Source organism: Homarus americanus, unplaced genomic scaffold (assembly GCF_018991925.1).
Source record: "Homarus americanus isolate GMGI-L3 unplaced genomic scaffold, GMGI_Hamer_2.0 scaffold56009, whole genome shotgun sequence".
Taxonomy (NCBI): Eukaryota; Metazoa; Arthropoda; class Malacostraca; order Decapoda; family Nephropidae; genus Homarus; species Homarus americanus.
Window position 1 is genome coordinate 1,186,216 of NW_024739542.1, and position 17,699 is coordinate 1,203,914.

The window sequence follows — 17,699 nt, forward strand, 5'->3', positions numbered from 1 at the left end:
CCCCCCCTGGGTATGCCCCTGTGAGGTCCAACTCGTGTCGCTCTCTAAGGGGAGGTAGTGAGGAGGTGGGGTGGGGGCGTCCGTTGTCACACACAGTTTGGTGCATTTCGGGAGATTGAGTGACACATTTTAAAACTAATTCATTGAACCGAAACATTAATTCACTTTGGGTAATAAGTTCTTTAAGTTCTGATAATTTCTAATTAGAGAATCAAACACCAGGTAGAAATTAATATAATGCAATAATCATTTATTGATTCTTTTGTATTTGTTGCTAGTCGGTAAATACAATTCAATTGTCCCTTTTTCATTATCTTTCCCCTAATTTCTTCACTTAGGCTGACATTAGGAGCCAATATACTCGGAAGACGTAGCTTATTTCAGCTCACTTTTGTTTGGTTAAAACAATGCACTGTTTCCATCGATATTGAAAAATCTGTCGCGTCACTGAATTTCTAGTTTAGTGAGTCATGTTAATAAAATTACTATGCAAGGGTGACAAAATGAAAATATTTTGACAATGGAAGAAGTTTAAACAACTGATAGAGGAGCTAACTATCGGGAGAGTTGGGATGAGCTGTTATACAAGCGCATGGAAAACTGAAAATAATAAAGAATATACTGGAACCTACAACAGGTAACCCCGACATACTTGATTTTTTGTTGTTGTGCAAATATTGTACACCTTTTTCATCATTATTCACTTGTGTTCACACATAATAATGCTAGCCATCGACTTAATATTAATTGCATTGAGAAGACTTGTTAATGCTTGGCTTATGTAATACGTCCAGGGATTCATCTCAATTTTATATTTTATTTTATTTTTGAACATACAAGTGCAAGACAAGTGATATTTACGGTAAATGAGATGAAACAAATATGGGAGTACACCAGGACAATGTAAGGTCAGCTATTTTTTTCATTTGTGCCATGATGGGAAGGTGAGGAAGGGCAAGTGTATATATATTGTATATCTAACTCATGGCGGCATAATGCACTTGAGACTAAGTCAGTGATTTAAAACGATCTGGGGATGATTATGTAAGTGAGAGCGATTAAATAAGTTTTAATTTGTAAAGAATCGAACAAGGTCAGTGTAAAGAAAATTCAAATGGGAAAGCTAGAGTGAAAAATCGTTGACCTCATAAACATGTGTAAACTGTAAAAGTCATTACTAAAAGCGAGTCACAACACTCGGATGAATTTTTAGAGGATAATTTAGGTACAAGTAAAAGACACTGGTATTGATTAACCAAATTTATTGCTACTAAAACTCTAACAATAATAACAACAATTCATATATGTTTATTACAGCAAATATGAATATTATAAAGAGGATGAGGGTGACCTAAGTTTTGGTGGTGTTGGTGGGTGATAGTGAATGTGCTGCCAGGTGATGTTTTGTTGTTGTTTTTCTTTTGGGGAATGTTAAACCCTAACTCCAGATGTTTAGGAATGCTATGGTATGATGCCAGATGTTTGAGAAGTTTCCTTGGGACTCCCGATGTTTGGGAATTTTGAACGAATGATTCCAAATATTTAATAATTTCTGGTTTGATTTCAGATGTTTTCGAATATCAAATTCCACTAGTCGGTGGTAAGGGATTCTGATTTTTAGTTTCAGTTGTTGGGTGAACGAGAATTTCTCATGTCTCGCGGCGAAGAATTACTGGTGACTTAATAATAATCGTTGGTATAAGTTGGGGACGACTTCGATAACTGACGCCAAAGAACTGATTATCATATTGTCTTGTTCAACTGTCTTACTGGTGCTTGTGGTGTTCAGAGTTTGTTCACTACTCTTCACTTTTGGTGTTAATATTTGGCATTTAAACGCGACAGATTCTGTTGCTTATGACTACCGTTCACCTCCGATGTTGACTGCTGCTGTTGGTTCCTGTTGTCCCTGTTCACTCGCGATGTCTTCCTCAGCTGTTTACTGTGGAGTTCATGTCTAACGTCCACTTCACGCGTTCACCTCTGGTCTTCGTTCTTGTAGTAATGTAATAAAATTGAATAATTTTACTTATATAAGTTCAATTTGTAGGAACACTGGTGATCTTTTCAACATAGGACTTAAAGATTTAAATTTTAGAACAAATATTTTGATCATTCATTGAACTAAAACAGTAATTTTACTATTTTTAAGTGAATGAAGTAATAAGATAAATTATTCATAGAGATCACTTATTTTAAGACATACTTCATCTAATCAGTAGTATTCTGTATAGTACTTGAGAGAGGAGAATTTGATGATGAAAGATGGCAAGATAACATAGAAATGGTTTAAATGAAATAATTAAAAGACGAGATGTGGAACTCCGTAAGTTAGTGTACTGAAGGAAGGTGAATCGAAAAAAAGGTCACATGCGTGAAAATAGAAGGAAGAGGAGTAGGAGATAGAGCTATTCAACACCTCCCAAAAGCAAGCAGTTCACTTGACATGATTTTAGTGTGTGTGTGTGTATGTGTGTGCGTGTGTGTGTGTGTGTGTGTGTGTGTGAACCAGTTTGTAGACTACAGTGCAAGGTGTTGAGTGTGTGGGAGGGAGAACAGAAAACAGGGCTATGATATAACCTCTCGAGGCAGCCAAGAGCTACAGGAGGCACCAAGAGATCATCTCACCTTTACTTCGTCCCGGGTTGAGGTCTGTATCTCTAACGACCCGAGGATGAGGATGATTATATCTCGATTTCTGATGATGCAGAGAAAATGGACGATAAATTAAATCAGTTTGACAAAAATTAATAATGGCGAGCAATAATTTCGCAAGGGAATAAAAAACATTTTTCATTAAGATAACTTTTATTCGTTGAAATACTAAAACTTCATTAGAGCAGCTCCAAGGAGCTACCAAATCCAGCAAGGCGCCAACACATGCTGTACTGTATAGTTATTTTTATAGAACTGCGACCTTTGTTTTTAAAACCACAGTAAACGGAATGGTTGACAGAGTTATTGTTTGAGTTACTAGTGAATATTCTTGTCGTATCCAGTTACTGCTATAAAACACTTGAGTGTCCAACTCAAAGCACCTATCAAAATAACATTTCATCGCGGTATTTTCGTAGTCTATCTGTTTCATCAAACAAGCAATAAAACAACACAATACACGTGTAACAGCTTAGTTGTACAGTATACATTTAGAGGAAAGTCTTCTTCAGTTTTAAGTATTAACATTACTGGATTAAAATTCAAAGCTTTTAACAAACGCACAGATAATATTCTAAGTACTGACCTTTAGTGTTGTAGTAGAGCCAGCGGCTAAAGAGAGCATTGGTCCTTAGTTTTATCAGCCAAGTGGTGACGTAACTGCCCTGGCCGTTCTGGTACAACATGCAGAGGTCAAATTCACACGAGTCTGTGGACACCAGCAAGAGAGTATCTGTTAGTTACGAGCTCGTGGGAAACATTGTGTAAGTAAATTATTAAATATAAGACCAGAGGAATAGTAATAGTATTAAGATTTCTAGTTCTTGAAGCCGTTTACCACCATAACGCAAGATGGCCGGAATCAAGAGGAAACAAACATTGTTCCCTCATTGGCTGTCACACACACACACACACAGAGTCTGAGAAACAAGTAATCATAGCACACAAAACCTTTGTGAATACTTACAGAGGTAATGCCTGAGATCAGAAATTCTGTAGACATAGTTGTACAGGTATTTGTAGCACCGAACGTAGTAGCTATACATTTGACCTTTGTCCGCCTTGCACGGTGAGGTCTGTGAGAGAGAGAGAGAGAGAGAGAGAGACTCCCATTATCTGCCATCTTTAACTATTCTGTTTTTATAGCTATTATCATATAGATCTATACAATGATCACGTATTGATCTTAGTGCCAAGTGAGCTGTTGTCGAGGAAGTATGTTGCTAGAAGAACTTATACTACAGATTCGTTGCAGACAACCGCCAAGATAAGCATTATTTCAGATTAAAGACTTCAAGTGAGATAAATATCAATTCATTTAACAGATTATTTCAAAAGTACTATTGCTGTATAACCACACTTGAGTTGTGTGGTGATCTAACACCAAAGAATAGTATTGTGTAGTAACCTTACACCAGAGTAAGGTGTTGTGTGGTAACCTTACACGAAAGTAAGGTGGTGACCTTACAGCACAGTAAGGTGTTATGTGGTAACCTTACAGCAGAGTAAGGTGTTGTGTGGTAACCTTACAACAGAGTAAGGTATTGTGTGGTAACCTTAGAGCAGAGTTAGGTGTTGTGTGGTAACCTTACAGCAGAGTAAGGTGTTGTGTGGTAACTTTACAGCAGAGTAAGGTCTTGTGTGGTAACTTTACAGCAGAGTAAGGTGTTGTGTGGTAACTTTACAGCAGAGTAAGGTATTGTGTCTTAACCTTACAGCAGAGTAAGGTCTTGTGTGGTAACTTTACAACAGAGTAAGGTCTTGTGTGGTAACTTTACAGCAGAGTAAGGTCTTGTGTGGTAACTTTACAGCAAAGTAAGGTGTTGTGTGGTAACCTTACAGCAGAGTAAGGTGTTGTGTGGTAACTTTACAGCAGAGTAAGGACTTGTGTGGTAACTTTACAGCAGAGTAAGGTCTTGTGTGGTAACTTTACAGCAGAGTAAGGTCTTGTGTGGTAACTTTACAGCAGAGTAAGGTCTTGTGTGGTAACCTTACAGCAGAGTAAGGCGTTGTGTGGTAACTTTACAGCAGAGTAAGGTGTTGTGTGGTAACCTTACACCAGAGTAAGGTCTTGTGTGGTAACTTTACAGCAGAGTAAGGTGTTGTGTGGTAACTTTACAGCAGAGTAAGGTGTTGTGTGGTAACTTTACAGCAGAGTATGGTATTATGAGGTAAGTCACGATAAACTCACCGTATATGCGCCAGAGCATCCCAGGTGAGGCTCAGGGCAGTCACTTTGATAATCCTCGCCACACTGGTCGTTTGTCTGCCGGTGACAGAAGACAAGTTAAGAGTATTGCAAACACTTGTTGCCACACCACACTCCTAAAGCAAATTCTATGCCAATTTATTAGATATTCACGTGAATAGTTTTCATAGATTGAGAAAGAAAACCAATATAGTTATCATGGTCTCGTACCAGCCAAGAAAGCGGGAAGTCCAGAGGGTATTTGTATAAAGGATAGACGGTAAGAGAGCGGCTGGTGAAGTCGTCATTCTGGTAGTTGTTGTAGTGGCCACAAAGACCATCCAGACCGTCAGAGTGGCTCGGGTGGGCGACCACGTCAACACGGTGTGGGCAGACTATCAACTGTAGCAAGAGATGGCAGATCATTATGTTGTACTTCAAGTCTACATCAGATAATATTTTTATTCCCGTACAACTCTCAATAAGTTAATTATTTTTAATACAACTGGAGAACAGGCACTTACGTTCTATTGAAGTAATGGAAGAGAGAGAGAGAGAGAGAGAGAGAGAGAGAGAGAGAGAGAGAGAGAGAGAGAAATTTCCCACAGAAAATATATCAGTTGCATGGTTTTGGTGTGTAACTAATATAGCCTTCGAGATACCCGTCACCTGAGGCCACCCTTAAACAAATATTTTTTTTCCCTACGAGAGCCATTGATAACTACGACCTCATCTGCCAGTTATAGGGAACGACACGAGTGAATGACCACTCACAAAAGTCACTCACAATAACGGGCAGTCAGTCGGGACCACTCACCGTGATCCTGGAAGTGAGGCCAATATATTTGATGCAATTGTAGGACGTCTTGACTACGATGATCGGATAGGTGACGCCGTTCACCTCCAGCGGATAGGCATACCTGTAGGGCATGCTGGTGGGAAACGTGTAGCACTCTCCGTTCACTTGAATCTGGTCATGTGTAACACAAAGTTTACATTTTAATGACTGTAATCAGACCAGCAACGTGTGTATGATCAGTATTGTATAATAGCGAAGTATTATAAGCTTCGTGTTATAATCAGTATTGTTTAACACAGATGACATTAAAGTTGACTATGCAAAAAAACAATTGTGAAATGTTTCAACAAATGTGAACTTGTAGTTTATGAGGAGAGGAAAGGATGAAAAGTGTACTGACTGACCAACAGCCAAATATAGCAATAGTCCAGATTGGGTAACAAAACGGTGACTAATGCTGCATTCGTCTCTCCAGGGAACGGAGAGCAACTCCCTGAAGGTGGTGTTCGAAATGGTTATGAAATTATGCATTGAATTTTACAAATATATAAATTATTGACAATAATTGTTTCTCTTCGATTCTGATATCAATTAATCACCTAAAAACATTTTTCATAACCTTTACCTCAGTTAACTTTAGATGACCGTCGTTGTTTTAATAATAAATAGTTGGTTTTATATCTAATAGGACGTAGGAAAGTCGTACAGCATTATAATGATTGTTTCTATGAATGTTAAATATAGCGATAATCATGGATAACAATATTCTTCTCTGATGTTATTTTAATGGAAATGGAAACTCTATTGTACTGTAGCTATACCATGTACAGTACAGTATTATTGATAAACTCTATACTTCATTAAATATGGTAATGAGAATGAACATACCCCTGCTACTACAGATATTAATATTAATCATTTTAATAATATATCTATCAAAACCAATAAAACGACGTGTCTGTCTGGTCCAGTCATAGTTACGAAAAAGACGCAGTTAATGACCTGAAACTTTACAAGTTTACACTCATGAAACCCAAAATTGTACAACTTGGTATTACTATTGACCACAGACGACGGTTGTGGGAGGCGATTACCCGAGTCAGGGACGGCAAATTATGACAATCATAGTTATACTCTACAGTATAGACTGTATATCTAACCCGAGCAAAGCCGGGCAATTTTGCTAATAATAACAATAATAATAATAATAATAATAATTACTTACAGTGCCCAAGTCGCTGTAGTCGATGGTGACGATGGTGTTTGGATTCTCCCTGAATATGACCTTGTCGAGGCAAGAAACCAGGCCATTGAACGAACATGGCTTGAAATCAGCAAACACTCCCACCTCTGGGCTGTACGATGTGTCGGACTGGGCGAGGGAGTAGTTGAGGTGACCGTGGAAGTCGTAGTATCTATTGTCGAAGGTGACCATGTGGACGTCATCGTATGCTATACAGTGACCGCCTGGAATTATGGACATGGACAGGAAGCTATAGTGTGTGTGTGAGAGAGAGGGAGAGGTAGGTTTCAGAAGACTCAATTTATAAATAGTATTGTTCTCATACAGTACATTTAAATAGTTTTTCTAAATAATTTGAGCATTAGAGTTTACTTACAGCATTTGTCGATCGTGTCGTAGACGTACCATCTGCCAGATAAGCACCTCATATAGCCGCACGGGATTGGCAGATACGTGGCGTGATTGTACAGCTGTCCTTTGTACTCACAGCCTGACGTGAGATAAACGGAGATGTGATGAGTTTTTAAGTTTGAGAGAGAGAAAGATTAGTTTAAATAGACTATTAAAAGCGCTAAAGAGAAAGTATTCCTATAATCAGTTGTGTGGGTGTAAAAAGAACTCTACTTACAAGAGCAGTAGCTGTGGTAGCCGGTGTACTTGGAGACAATCTCTCCGTCGTGACACACTAGCTGTAAGCACTTCTTGGCGTCGGTGTGGACAACTGACCCATGTGTGTAGAATTCGTTCCCGTAGCAGCACGAACACGTTCCATGAACCTCTGGTTCTTCATCGTCACAATCTTCGTCAGGGTTGGGGATACGAACGAGACCAGCTGTTTCAGATGTTACTGTTTGTTTCTCGGCTCTTGGATCTGTTTCTAATGATTGCCCAGCCGCTGAAATTTTTACGAACAATATTAAAAGTGTTTGTTTGTCTTCCTCTTCCGTATTCGAGTTCGATGCAGCAGAATTAATAGTTTACAACGTTTATTTTGTTGTGAGAATAACCTTTTTTTTTTAATTTCATGTGATTTGCTCACCTAACAGGAGACGTAAACCTGACAGAATTTATGAAAAAAGAAAGTGGATTGGGTGAATAATGTCTGAATGCCATAGGGTTAGTTTCAAAAGTAGTGTATGTATGAGAGAAAGAAAAACTTACTGAAGCCGTGAATGTGCACCAGGAGACAGGCCAGCACCAACAGGAGGTATGGGACCTCCGCCCCTCGAGATGTCGACAACATCACTGTCAGGAGAAAAGCTCGATAATTTATTGATGACATTTGCGCAAAACAGTGTTTAAAAAATAGGACACAAATGCTCGTTAAGTTTACTAGAAGGGTTATAATAATATACATAAACTCCATTGACGATAATCAAGCTGACCAAATAAAAAATCTGTGAAAGAAACCTGGCAACATGAAATGAATGTGACAAACATGGAGAGCAAAGTTAATTACATTGGTTTGTCGTATTAAGACAAGTTCTTATAATTTTGTCCTTCTTAGTCCTCCAGATAGAAAACTCCCAAGTGTTTATTTTTTAGAAGGTAGAGTAAGTCCTTGACATGAGAGGATCTTTATTCTTGGAGTATCGCAATTCAAGTGAGAAACCTAGAGTAACACACAGACACACACACAGACACACTAAATTAATATCATAGCGAGCGCCATTTTCTGTTTAAAATGTATTTAATCTTAACAAACTGGGTCATTTGTGTATTTTAGGATGTGTTCCGTAAGTTAATCGGCACTAAGGAACAGCACACCTCGCCTCCACCCTCACTGCTACGTTAAGATACTAATTTGTGGCCTGAACTAAGACTCAACGTGTGTATGTTTAGATCTCCATCAGTTTATGGAACAGTGATCAATACTGAAACTAGCGGGCTGGTGAAGTCTACAAAGTATTACACATAATTCAAGTCACAAGTAAATATAATTTGACTTTTGCAGTAACTGAGTTGGAGATGGAGATCTTGGCAATCAAATGGGTCGTAGCAGGAACACACTGTCACCACAACATCACTAACACAGGGAGAATGAGACAAGAAACTCACCAGTAGGTGGGGATGATCAGCAGCGCTGTGGAGTGAGTGGACAACCGGACCCTGGAAGCAGCACAACCTGGACAAGGTGCGTCTGGTTACAACGCCAGAGGAGGTGTACTGTGACCACCCGTTGCAGCAGTATTTATACCTCTGATCTTGCCGGGGATGTGACGTGTGAATAGTGACGTGTTGTTGGTAATGTTATGCCTTGCCGGTCAAACTTGATTAATATTTACAAAAACATTTCTATATTTAGTATAATGGCCATTTCTATAGGAAGAATCTTATAACTATAGCCTCATATTATAATAATTATAGGTTAAATAAAACACATACACATACAAATACGGTGCATATGTCTGTCTGTATCTCCGTCTCTGAGTGTGTTCGTCTGTCTGTTTCAGCCAAAGTTTCGAAACGTAAGCAGTTGGAGATTTTAACTTTAACTTAGTACATGCGTCCCAAGGTTGTGCACTCCAGTAACTAGTCTCTACATACTGAGAGTAGCGCCGCTACTCTCAGTATGTATATATATATATATATATATATATATATATATATATATATATATATATATATATATATATATATATATATATATATATATATATATATATATATATATATGAGCAACCAAGTGAGAAGGCATCGAATGTCTGTCAGTTTCCATTACAATATTATAGAGTATTGACAAATTTTATGAATTTGTATTTAATACTATCTATCTATCTATGGATGGATGGATGGAGGGATGGATGGATGGACGGGCGGATAGATAGATAGATAGATAGATAGATAGATAGATAGATAGTATTAAATACAAATACATAAAATTTGTCAATACTCTATAATATTGTAATGGAAACTTACAGACATTCGATGCCTTATCACTTGGTTGCATGTCACAGTATGTGTGATCAGATTGAACATAACTTTTCATATGTTCTTCTGTAGAAGAGCCAGGGAGGTTTCGCATAACAGGAGATTTCCTACGACGCTTGAGAACACTGCGGTGAGAAGGTCGTTACTGCAGTCCATTTGAGCTTCCGTTTGCCATCTACTCGCTTGTTCTCAAATTGATCACCCTCGAAGTGTTCCTGCAAAGTGTTATGACAATTAGAAGGCTGATGCAGGTAATATTTCAGTCAGGCAAGAATAACTCAAGGACACAGCTTATATAAAACACGGGTAAATAAATAAAGCATAATTAGCGACTTGAATTTGCTCGTGTAAATTTTAAGCCTACACGGATTCTTCATCTGTCCTTATTCCTCACGTATCTCTTATATTTTATTCTGATTTCTATGGAAAATAAGAATGAGCTTCTCACCTACTGAACCTGCTCACTTAATGTATGGCAACACAGCCATAAAACATACCTGACACAAATAAGATGATGGAGACGGTTTCCAATCCAGACGACTGACTTTGTTTACCCATATTTTCCTTCTTTTTGGGTTTGGAGGAAATGTGTACAGTTTAAGTCCCTTCTCCTATGGCACAGCAGCACTGCAATTCACATTACACAGTATGTCCACTTCCTACCAGGAATATGATCTGTGTGACTCCAAAGGTCAACGTTTAACGGAGGGGTTCGGTGGCGTCAAGATGGCATCCAGTAGCTGCGTGAACACGAGACCGCCTATGTCGCTACTCTCAGTTTGTAGGGACTTCAGGTACTACTATTGATCAAAATTGCCCCACTTCGCTCGAGTTAGATATAAAACGTAAAGCCTTGATTGTCACAGTTTGCCCTCCCTGACACGGATAATAATCTCCCACCACTAAAATCTAAACTACATTTTTTTTTTCAAAACAAGATGGTGAAGCTCTGTTCTGGATACGTACAAAAGATCATACTGGTTACGGAGTTTTGCAAATTATGGATATGTTGAGTGTGGTGGCAGTTGAGACTGAATCACCTTTTCAGACTTTTCACAGAGATGTGCCCATTGTATTTTCCAACAAGCTTTGTCAGGATTAAGGATATGAACCGGCAGGGCACTAGGGTAAGCGAATGCAGTGTCATTGTATCTGATGTCCGCGGCAACCAAAATAACGCTCTTCTTTTACAACGATAAAGTATTTAACAATTTGCCGAACCACATTAAAACTAGTAAAGACATCAAACATATCGAAGCTGGAATAAAACAAATGCTTATCAAAGAAGCCACATCAAGACAAGAGCAATATCCGGAATAATTTATCATTGAATGTTTTATTGCTGTATATGTTTTTGTTTTTGTTTTTTGAAAAAGGTCACTTTATTTGGGGAAGAAATGCCAAGTCAAATGAGAATAAAAAAACAAACATAATTGACATCTTCAATTCATAAAAAAATTAATCTAACTTTAGCGATAACTCATCGTACACAAAATAAAGTGTTATTATGCCAATGGTTTCAAAATAAAGCACTTTTGGTTCATTTGAGGTTCAGGATATAAAAGTAGAAAACTTAAGATATTTGTTAATATAGTAATATACTCTCGCATTTGACTTCCGCTGGTGTAAACAAAAAAATAACCTCTGGTTATTTATACACGTTTACGAGAGCTTATAAAATAACTACGTATATTAAGATACTTTATGAATGTATTATATTACCTACGAAGAAAATTTTCGACGTGAGTACAAGAAGTCTCTGTCACTTTAACTACCACCACACTGTTGGCGTCCCATAAAAAAAAAATGAAGAAAAATAATTTACAAGGGCGTATTTCTTTTTAGCAGTAAACCCACTGAGAGAGTGATTGTAGAAAGAACATCCCGACGAGGAACATTATATTTGACATAACGAAGGAAGAGTTAAGTAACTTTAAACAATCTTAGGTTTCCTAGAAGGTGTTAAAATTGTCCTCTGTCCAGATGAATTGCAATGTGGGTTTAATGATAAGAATAAAAAACGATGCAGGCTATCTCCACCATACACTGAAACACAGCCACACACGCACATGCTGATAAGAAATGAAACGTGTATGTCCGCAAAAAATATGATTCGTTTTTTTTCTGCTGAGCATTAGAAATCTTTAGAATTTGGCCTTCACATTTCTTACCTCATGAAATATGCGATTTCATGAATGCTTTCTCTTTGAGTCTTTGGGTCATACATGAAATTCTTGAAGTGAATAACTTGGATCACTGAATAGTATTTTTTTATATATGAAAAGTGAAAAGCCTCAGACATGATATCGGTTGAGGATATCAATTCTATTTAAAGTGAGACTCGTGGGAGGAGACTCGTCTGATATAAATTCCTTACCATTAATTATGAGAGTTATGCATGACTCTCTCAACCTCCGACACTAAGATGTCGGTCAGAATGGCATCAAAATTTCACTGTACTGTAACTATCATAACTAGATTTGCGTTCTCATTTTGATAGTTAAGATGAAAAATAATATATGACGCTTCCAGAATAAAGACAGTTGATGAACCAAGATGGTAGGTGGGCGTTCCTTCAGCTGACTTGGGCGTCAACAAACGCAGGTCGCTTGTAAGGTGTTCGTTTATCAGAATCCCAATGATAAGATACAGTAATCATGTTGGGTGAAATGCCTTAAATAACGTGTGATCTCTGCACTAAAACTACAAAAGTACAGCAAAACAACTTTATCGTTAACGCTCAGTTTATTGTTCATTCCTAGTTCTTAGAAATTTGAACATAGCAATAATCTAGTTTGCTCCTCAGTGACATTCTATTAGGAGTTTATAATGAATTGATATTGTAAGAATTACTCGTTAGATTTATCCATATCCATTACTAGACTGCACATCGAAATGGCGTATAGAACGTTCATTGGAGACGACCATATGTTGACTGTATTCACACCATAAGCGATCATTTTATTCATTTACAGGGTTGTGTGTGTGTGTGTGTAATAATAATAATAATAATAATAATAATAATAATAATAATAATAATAATAATAATAAAAATAATAAACGGTTTATTAATAGAGTTGCAGCCGTTGGCTGAAAATATACAGATTTACATTTGATTTAGACATAATGATATAATATGCATTGAATACATTTACAGGGCTGTACAGTACATAAATCAGGAGTTGTTTATTATTTTAACAATAGATGGGATGGTGCTATTATTATATCTATCGGTGCGGGCTCTTATGGGCTGAATTTTGTTGTAGTGGCGGACTGCTCGAGGTGGGTGGGGGGCTGCAGGTGGCAAAAGGTAGCGATGACGAGGGTGGTGCATTAGTTGGCTGGCAAACCTTTCCAGTGCTTGGCGGTGGAGGTCACTGAGGGATGGCATTTCCAGAGTGGAGAGAGCGTTGGTGTAGCCGAAGTATTCTGCGCCGATCATGATTCTGCAGGCCCTTTTCTTTACCTTCTCTAGCTGACGTTGTTGTGTGGAGTTGAGAGAAGACGACCAGGTTGGTGATGCATACGTTAGTTTGGGGAGAATAAAGGCGTTGCAGATGGTCCTCAGCTCTGGCGTGGGTGTCCCAAGTGTGTGTGTGTGTGTGTGTGTGTGTGTGTGTGTGTGTGTGTGTGTGTGTGTGTGTGTGTGTGTAATAATAATAATAATAATAATAATTAACGGTTTATTGAAAGAGCATAGCAGCCGGAAGGCTGAAAATATACAGTTACATAATTGGGGAATGGGTCTCTTGATTTGCAAATAATATACAATTAACGTACGTGAAAGCAAATATGATATATAATAACTAGGTTGGGAGAAGCTCAAACTGCAGGGCATTTCAACATAGTGACAGTGCAAAAAAGTAGGATTTACTGGGAGTGAATACACTGGTTTATTACAAGTTATTGATAATTTTTACGCTGTTTGGGACTGGGCTGTTCTTATAGCGATCAGTTCGTGCTCTTATGGGCTGGATGCGGTTGTGGTGTCGAACAGCAATTCTCGGGAGAGGGATCTCAGGTGGTAGTAGGAGCCGGTGTCGAGGATGGTGCAGAAGCTTCTCACAAAATTTGCAGATGAGGTCGTGGTGATGGTCAGTAAGAGCCGAGAGGATCAGTGTGTTGAGCACTTCTTGATATGTGGAGTAGGAAGGGGAGAGAATAATCTTGCATGCCCTCTTTTGCACTTTTTCTAGGTGTTTACGTTGTGTGGCATTTAGGGAGGAAGACCAGGTAGGGGAAGCATAGGTGAGCTTGGGAAGTATGAATGTTAAGTAAACACTGAGGAGCTCAGGTGTAAGAACTCCGAGGGACTTGAGTCTGTGGAGAAGGTGGAGACAGAAACTGGAGGATTTGACAACTTCACTGACGTGTGGTTTCCAATTTAGTTTGTTGTCTATGGTGACGCCCAGGAGCTTAGTGGAATCTACAACCTGGAGTGTGTAAGGACCTAAAGTAATGGAAAGGGGTGGGACAACGTCGGAGAGGTTGATGTGCATAACCATGGTCTTGGTATGGTTGATGGTGGCCCAGTTTTAGAGACTGTTCAATAAATCCTGAAGGGCAGCATAGTCGGGAGCAGAATTGTTGACGCTGATCCCAATGGTGGAGTCGTCGACATATTTCCAGCGAGCAGGGGTTTTTCTTAGGGCATCATTGATAAGTATAAGGAAGCATAGTGGTCCCATCTTGGTGCCTTGGGGGACGCCACAGGTGAGTGACTGAAAGGTAGAGATAGTGTGTGTGTGTGTGTGTGTTTAATTTGTTTTCCTTAAATACATCTGTCTATGTTGTTCACTTATACCATATTTCAGCGTCGTAAGATATTAAGTATTCGATGGTTCCCAAGATTTTCCGGAGAGGACTCACTACAGTTGATTCGAATAACCCCATGACCCATATTTACACTACTCGTGAGAAGCAAATTGGCTTAAGTCAAAATATATTAACGTATTATAACAAAAATAACAAGCAGTAGTTCAGTTCAGTATAAAACTCTGGGAACTGATTCCATAATCTACTGAAATTAAAACAAAAGGCAATTAAGTGATATAATATGCAAATTCCACGTCCAAGTGATACCGAAGATAATTAATTAACAACAAAATTATAATACACAATAGAAGCGTTACGTTTTCTTTTTTAATTATCGGATTCATTAATATCGTTACGTATATCATGTTTGTGGTAAAATTCTATGGCCCACCACTATATTCACCATGGCCCAACTATATATTCACTATGGCCACCAATATATTCACCATGGCCCAAGTATATATTCACCAGGGCCCACCAATATATTCACCATGGCCCAACTATATATTCGCCATGGCCTATCTAGATATTAGCCATGGCCCAATTACTCATCGTGCCCAAATAGTGCTGACCATGGCCCACCCACTGCTTATCAGGGTCGTTAGTAGACAGTTGACCAAATGTGAAAGGGAAGTTGCAAAAAAATAACAGACAATATTTCACGTGTTTCGTCTCTGAACTTAATAATATAGATCAGGATATTGGAGTTTCTACACATTTTATTAAATCTTATCGAAGTTAGATAGTTGAATAGACATCTAACATTCAATTGCTCTTTTTTATAAAGTCATGACATGAAAAAAAATGATAAGAAGCATTCAGATTAGATGTAACTATTAATTGAGCAATTTGTTGGTGAGCACTGAATCTCCTGCGCTTGCGTCAGAGGAGCCAGCTGTGGTCCATGGCTTATGCAGACCATGGGGACCGGGTCATAGAGAATATAAATTTTATTTGGTAGATAAACTGTATATAATTAAACTTGAATGCCATAAATTATAAAATAGAAATTCGTGTTTTTTTTGTTTTTTTAATGAATAGACTTTTATTGACAATTAGGAGGGGGAAGCTTCTTTAAAGTAACTAACTGAAAGAAAATGATTTGTTGTCAAACCTGAAATTTCACGACATTAAGCGGGGACGCAAAAGAATATTGGTATCCAGTGTGATGAAGTGGTTATTACGTTGATTAAAATGATGATGACTGCCCTAAATATCTCCGGTGTTAGTCCATATTCACCTTTGCTCTGATTAAATTGTCTTTTCATCTACCTACCCTAACCTACCTACCTACCTAACCTAACCTATCTAACCTAGCCTACCTACCTACCTACCTACCTATCTGTCTATCTATCAATCTATCAATCTATCTATCTATCTATCTATCTATCTATCTATCTATCTATCTATCTATCTGTCTATCTATCTATCTATCTATCTATCTATCTATCTATCTATCAGTCTGTCTGTCTACCCCAAGAAACACCTCCACAGTGACAGACATTCATTGTGTACTGTCGACCTTATTTACATTTTAAGAATTAAACTAACATCTAACAATAGAAAACCCTGCCATACTTTGAGGCCCCACTAATTAAACGAATGCCCTCCCCATTGACGAGAAGTTCCCTATATTGACGAGTGACTCCCTATAATGACGAGTGATTCTATATTGACGAATGGCTCCCTATTTTGACGAGTGACTCCCTATATTGACGAGTGGCTCCCTATATTGACGAGTGACTCTATATTGACGAATGGCTCTATATTGACCAGTGACTCCCTATATTTTCGAGTGGCTCCCTATATTGACGAATGACTCTATATTGACGAGTGGCTCCCTATTTTGACGAATGACTCCCTATATTGACGAGTGGCTCCCTATATTGACGAATGACTCTATATTGACGAGTGGCTCCCTATTTTGACGAATGACTCCCTATATTGACGAGAGACTCCCTATAATGACGCGTGGCTCCCTATATTGACGAATGACTCTATATTGACGAGTGGCTCCCTATTTTGACGAATGACTCCCTATATTGACGAGTGGCTCCCTATATTGACGAGTGACTCTATATTGACGAATGGCTCTATATTGACCAGTGACTCCCTATATTTTCGAGTGGCTCCCTATATTGACGAATGACTCTATATTGACGAGTGGCTCCCTATATTGGCGAGTGACTCTATATTGACGAGTGGCTCCCTATTTTGACGAGTGACTAACTATATTGACGAGTGGCTCCATATAGTGACGAGTGGTTCCCTATTTTGACGAGTGACTTCCTATTTTGACGAGTGACACTCTATATTGACGAGTGGCTCTCTATATTGACGAGTGACTCCCTATAATGACGAGTGATTCTATATTGACGAATGGCTCCCTATTTTGACGAGTGACTCCCTATATTGACGAGTGGCTCCCTATATTGATGAGTGTCTCTCTATATTGACGAGTGACTCCTATATTGACGAGTGGCTCTATATTGACGAGTGGCTCTCTATATTGACGAGTGACTCCTATATTGACGAGTGGCTCTCTATATTGACGAGTGACTCCTATATTGACGAGTGGCTCCCTATATTGGCGAGTGACTCTATATTGACGAGTGTCTCTCTATATTGACGAGTGACTCCCTATTTTGACGAGTGACTCTCTATATTGACGAGTGGCTCTCTATATTGACGAGTGACTCCCTATAATGACGAGTGACTCTATATTGACGAATGTCTCTCTACATTGACGAGTGACTCCCTATAATGACGAGTGATTCTATATTGACGAGAGGCTCTATATTGACGAATGTCTCTCTATATTGACGAGTGACTCTCTATATTGACGAGAGGCTCTATATTGATGAGTGTCTCTCTATATTGACGAGTGACTCCCTATATTGACGAGTGGCTCTATATTGACGAGTGACTCCCTATATTGGCGAGTGACTCTATATTGACGAGTGGCTCTATAATGACGAGTGTCTCCCTATATTGACAAGTGTCTCTCTTTATTGACGAGTGACTCCCTATTTTGTATTAAAATACAAATCAATTGACAGTTTCATCAT

At 38.5% G+C, this 17,699-nt stretch overlaps 1 protein-coding gene across 1 annotated transcript; it reads right to left on the reverse strand.

Annotated features, from left to right (window-relative positions):
* Positions 1–1,245: 1,245 nt before the first annotated feature.
* On the reverse strand, positions 1,246–9,069 carry LOC121874845 (mucin-2-like). Its single transcript, XM_042379130.1, has 12 exons — positions 8,944–9,069; positions 8,047–8,130; positions 7,514–7,780; positions 7,262–7,375; positions 6,868–7,109; positions 5,661–5,813; positions 5,075–5,245; positions 4,847–4,921; positions 3,623–3,731; positions 3,242–3,364; positions 2,629–2,698; positions 1,246–1,995 (listed from the first exon to the last, which is right to left on the reverse strand). Exons 2-11 carry the CDS (start codon positions 8,126–8,128, stop codon positions 2,685–2,687), a joined length of 1,350 nt encoding a protein of 449 aa, XP_042235064.1. The 5' UTR covers positions 8,129–8,130; positions 8,944–9,069; the 3' UTR covers positions 1,246–1,995; positions 2,629–2,684.
* Between the last annotated feature and the right edge of the window lie 8,630 nt (positions 9,070–17,699).

Bases quoted from the DNA above. Each gene is read 5' to 3' on its own strand.
- LOC121874845 (XM_042379130.1), bottom strand. From the start codon at position 8,128: ATGTTGTCGACATCTCGAGGGGCGGAGGTCCCATACCTCCTGTTGGTG. The intron at 4,922-5,074 runs GTACGAGACCAT...TGTCACCGGCAG, and splicing joins ACTTCCCGCTTTCTTGGCTG to ACAAACGACCAGTGTGGCGA. The intron at 3,732-4,846 runs GTGAGTTTATCG...TCTCTCTCACAG, and splicing joins GATGCTCTGGCGCATATACG to ACCTCACCGTGCAAGGCGGA.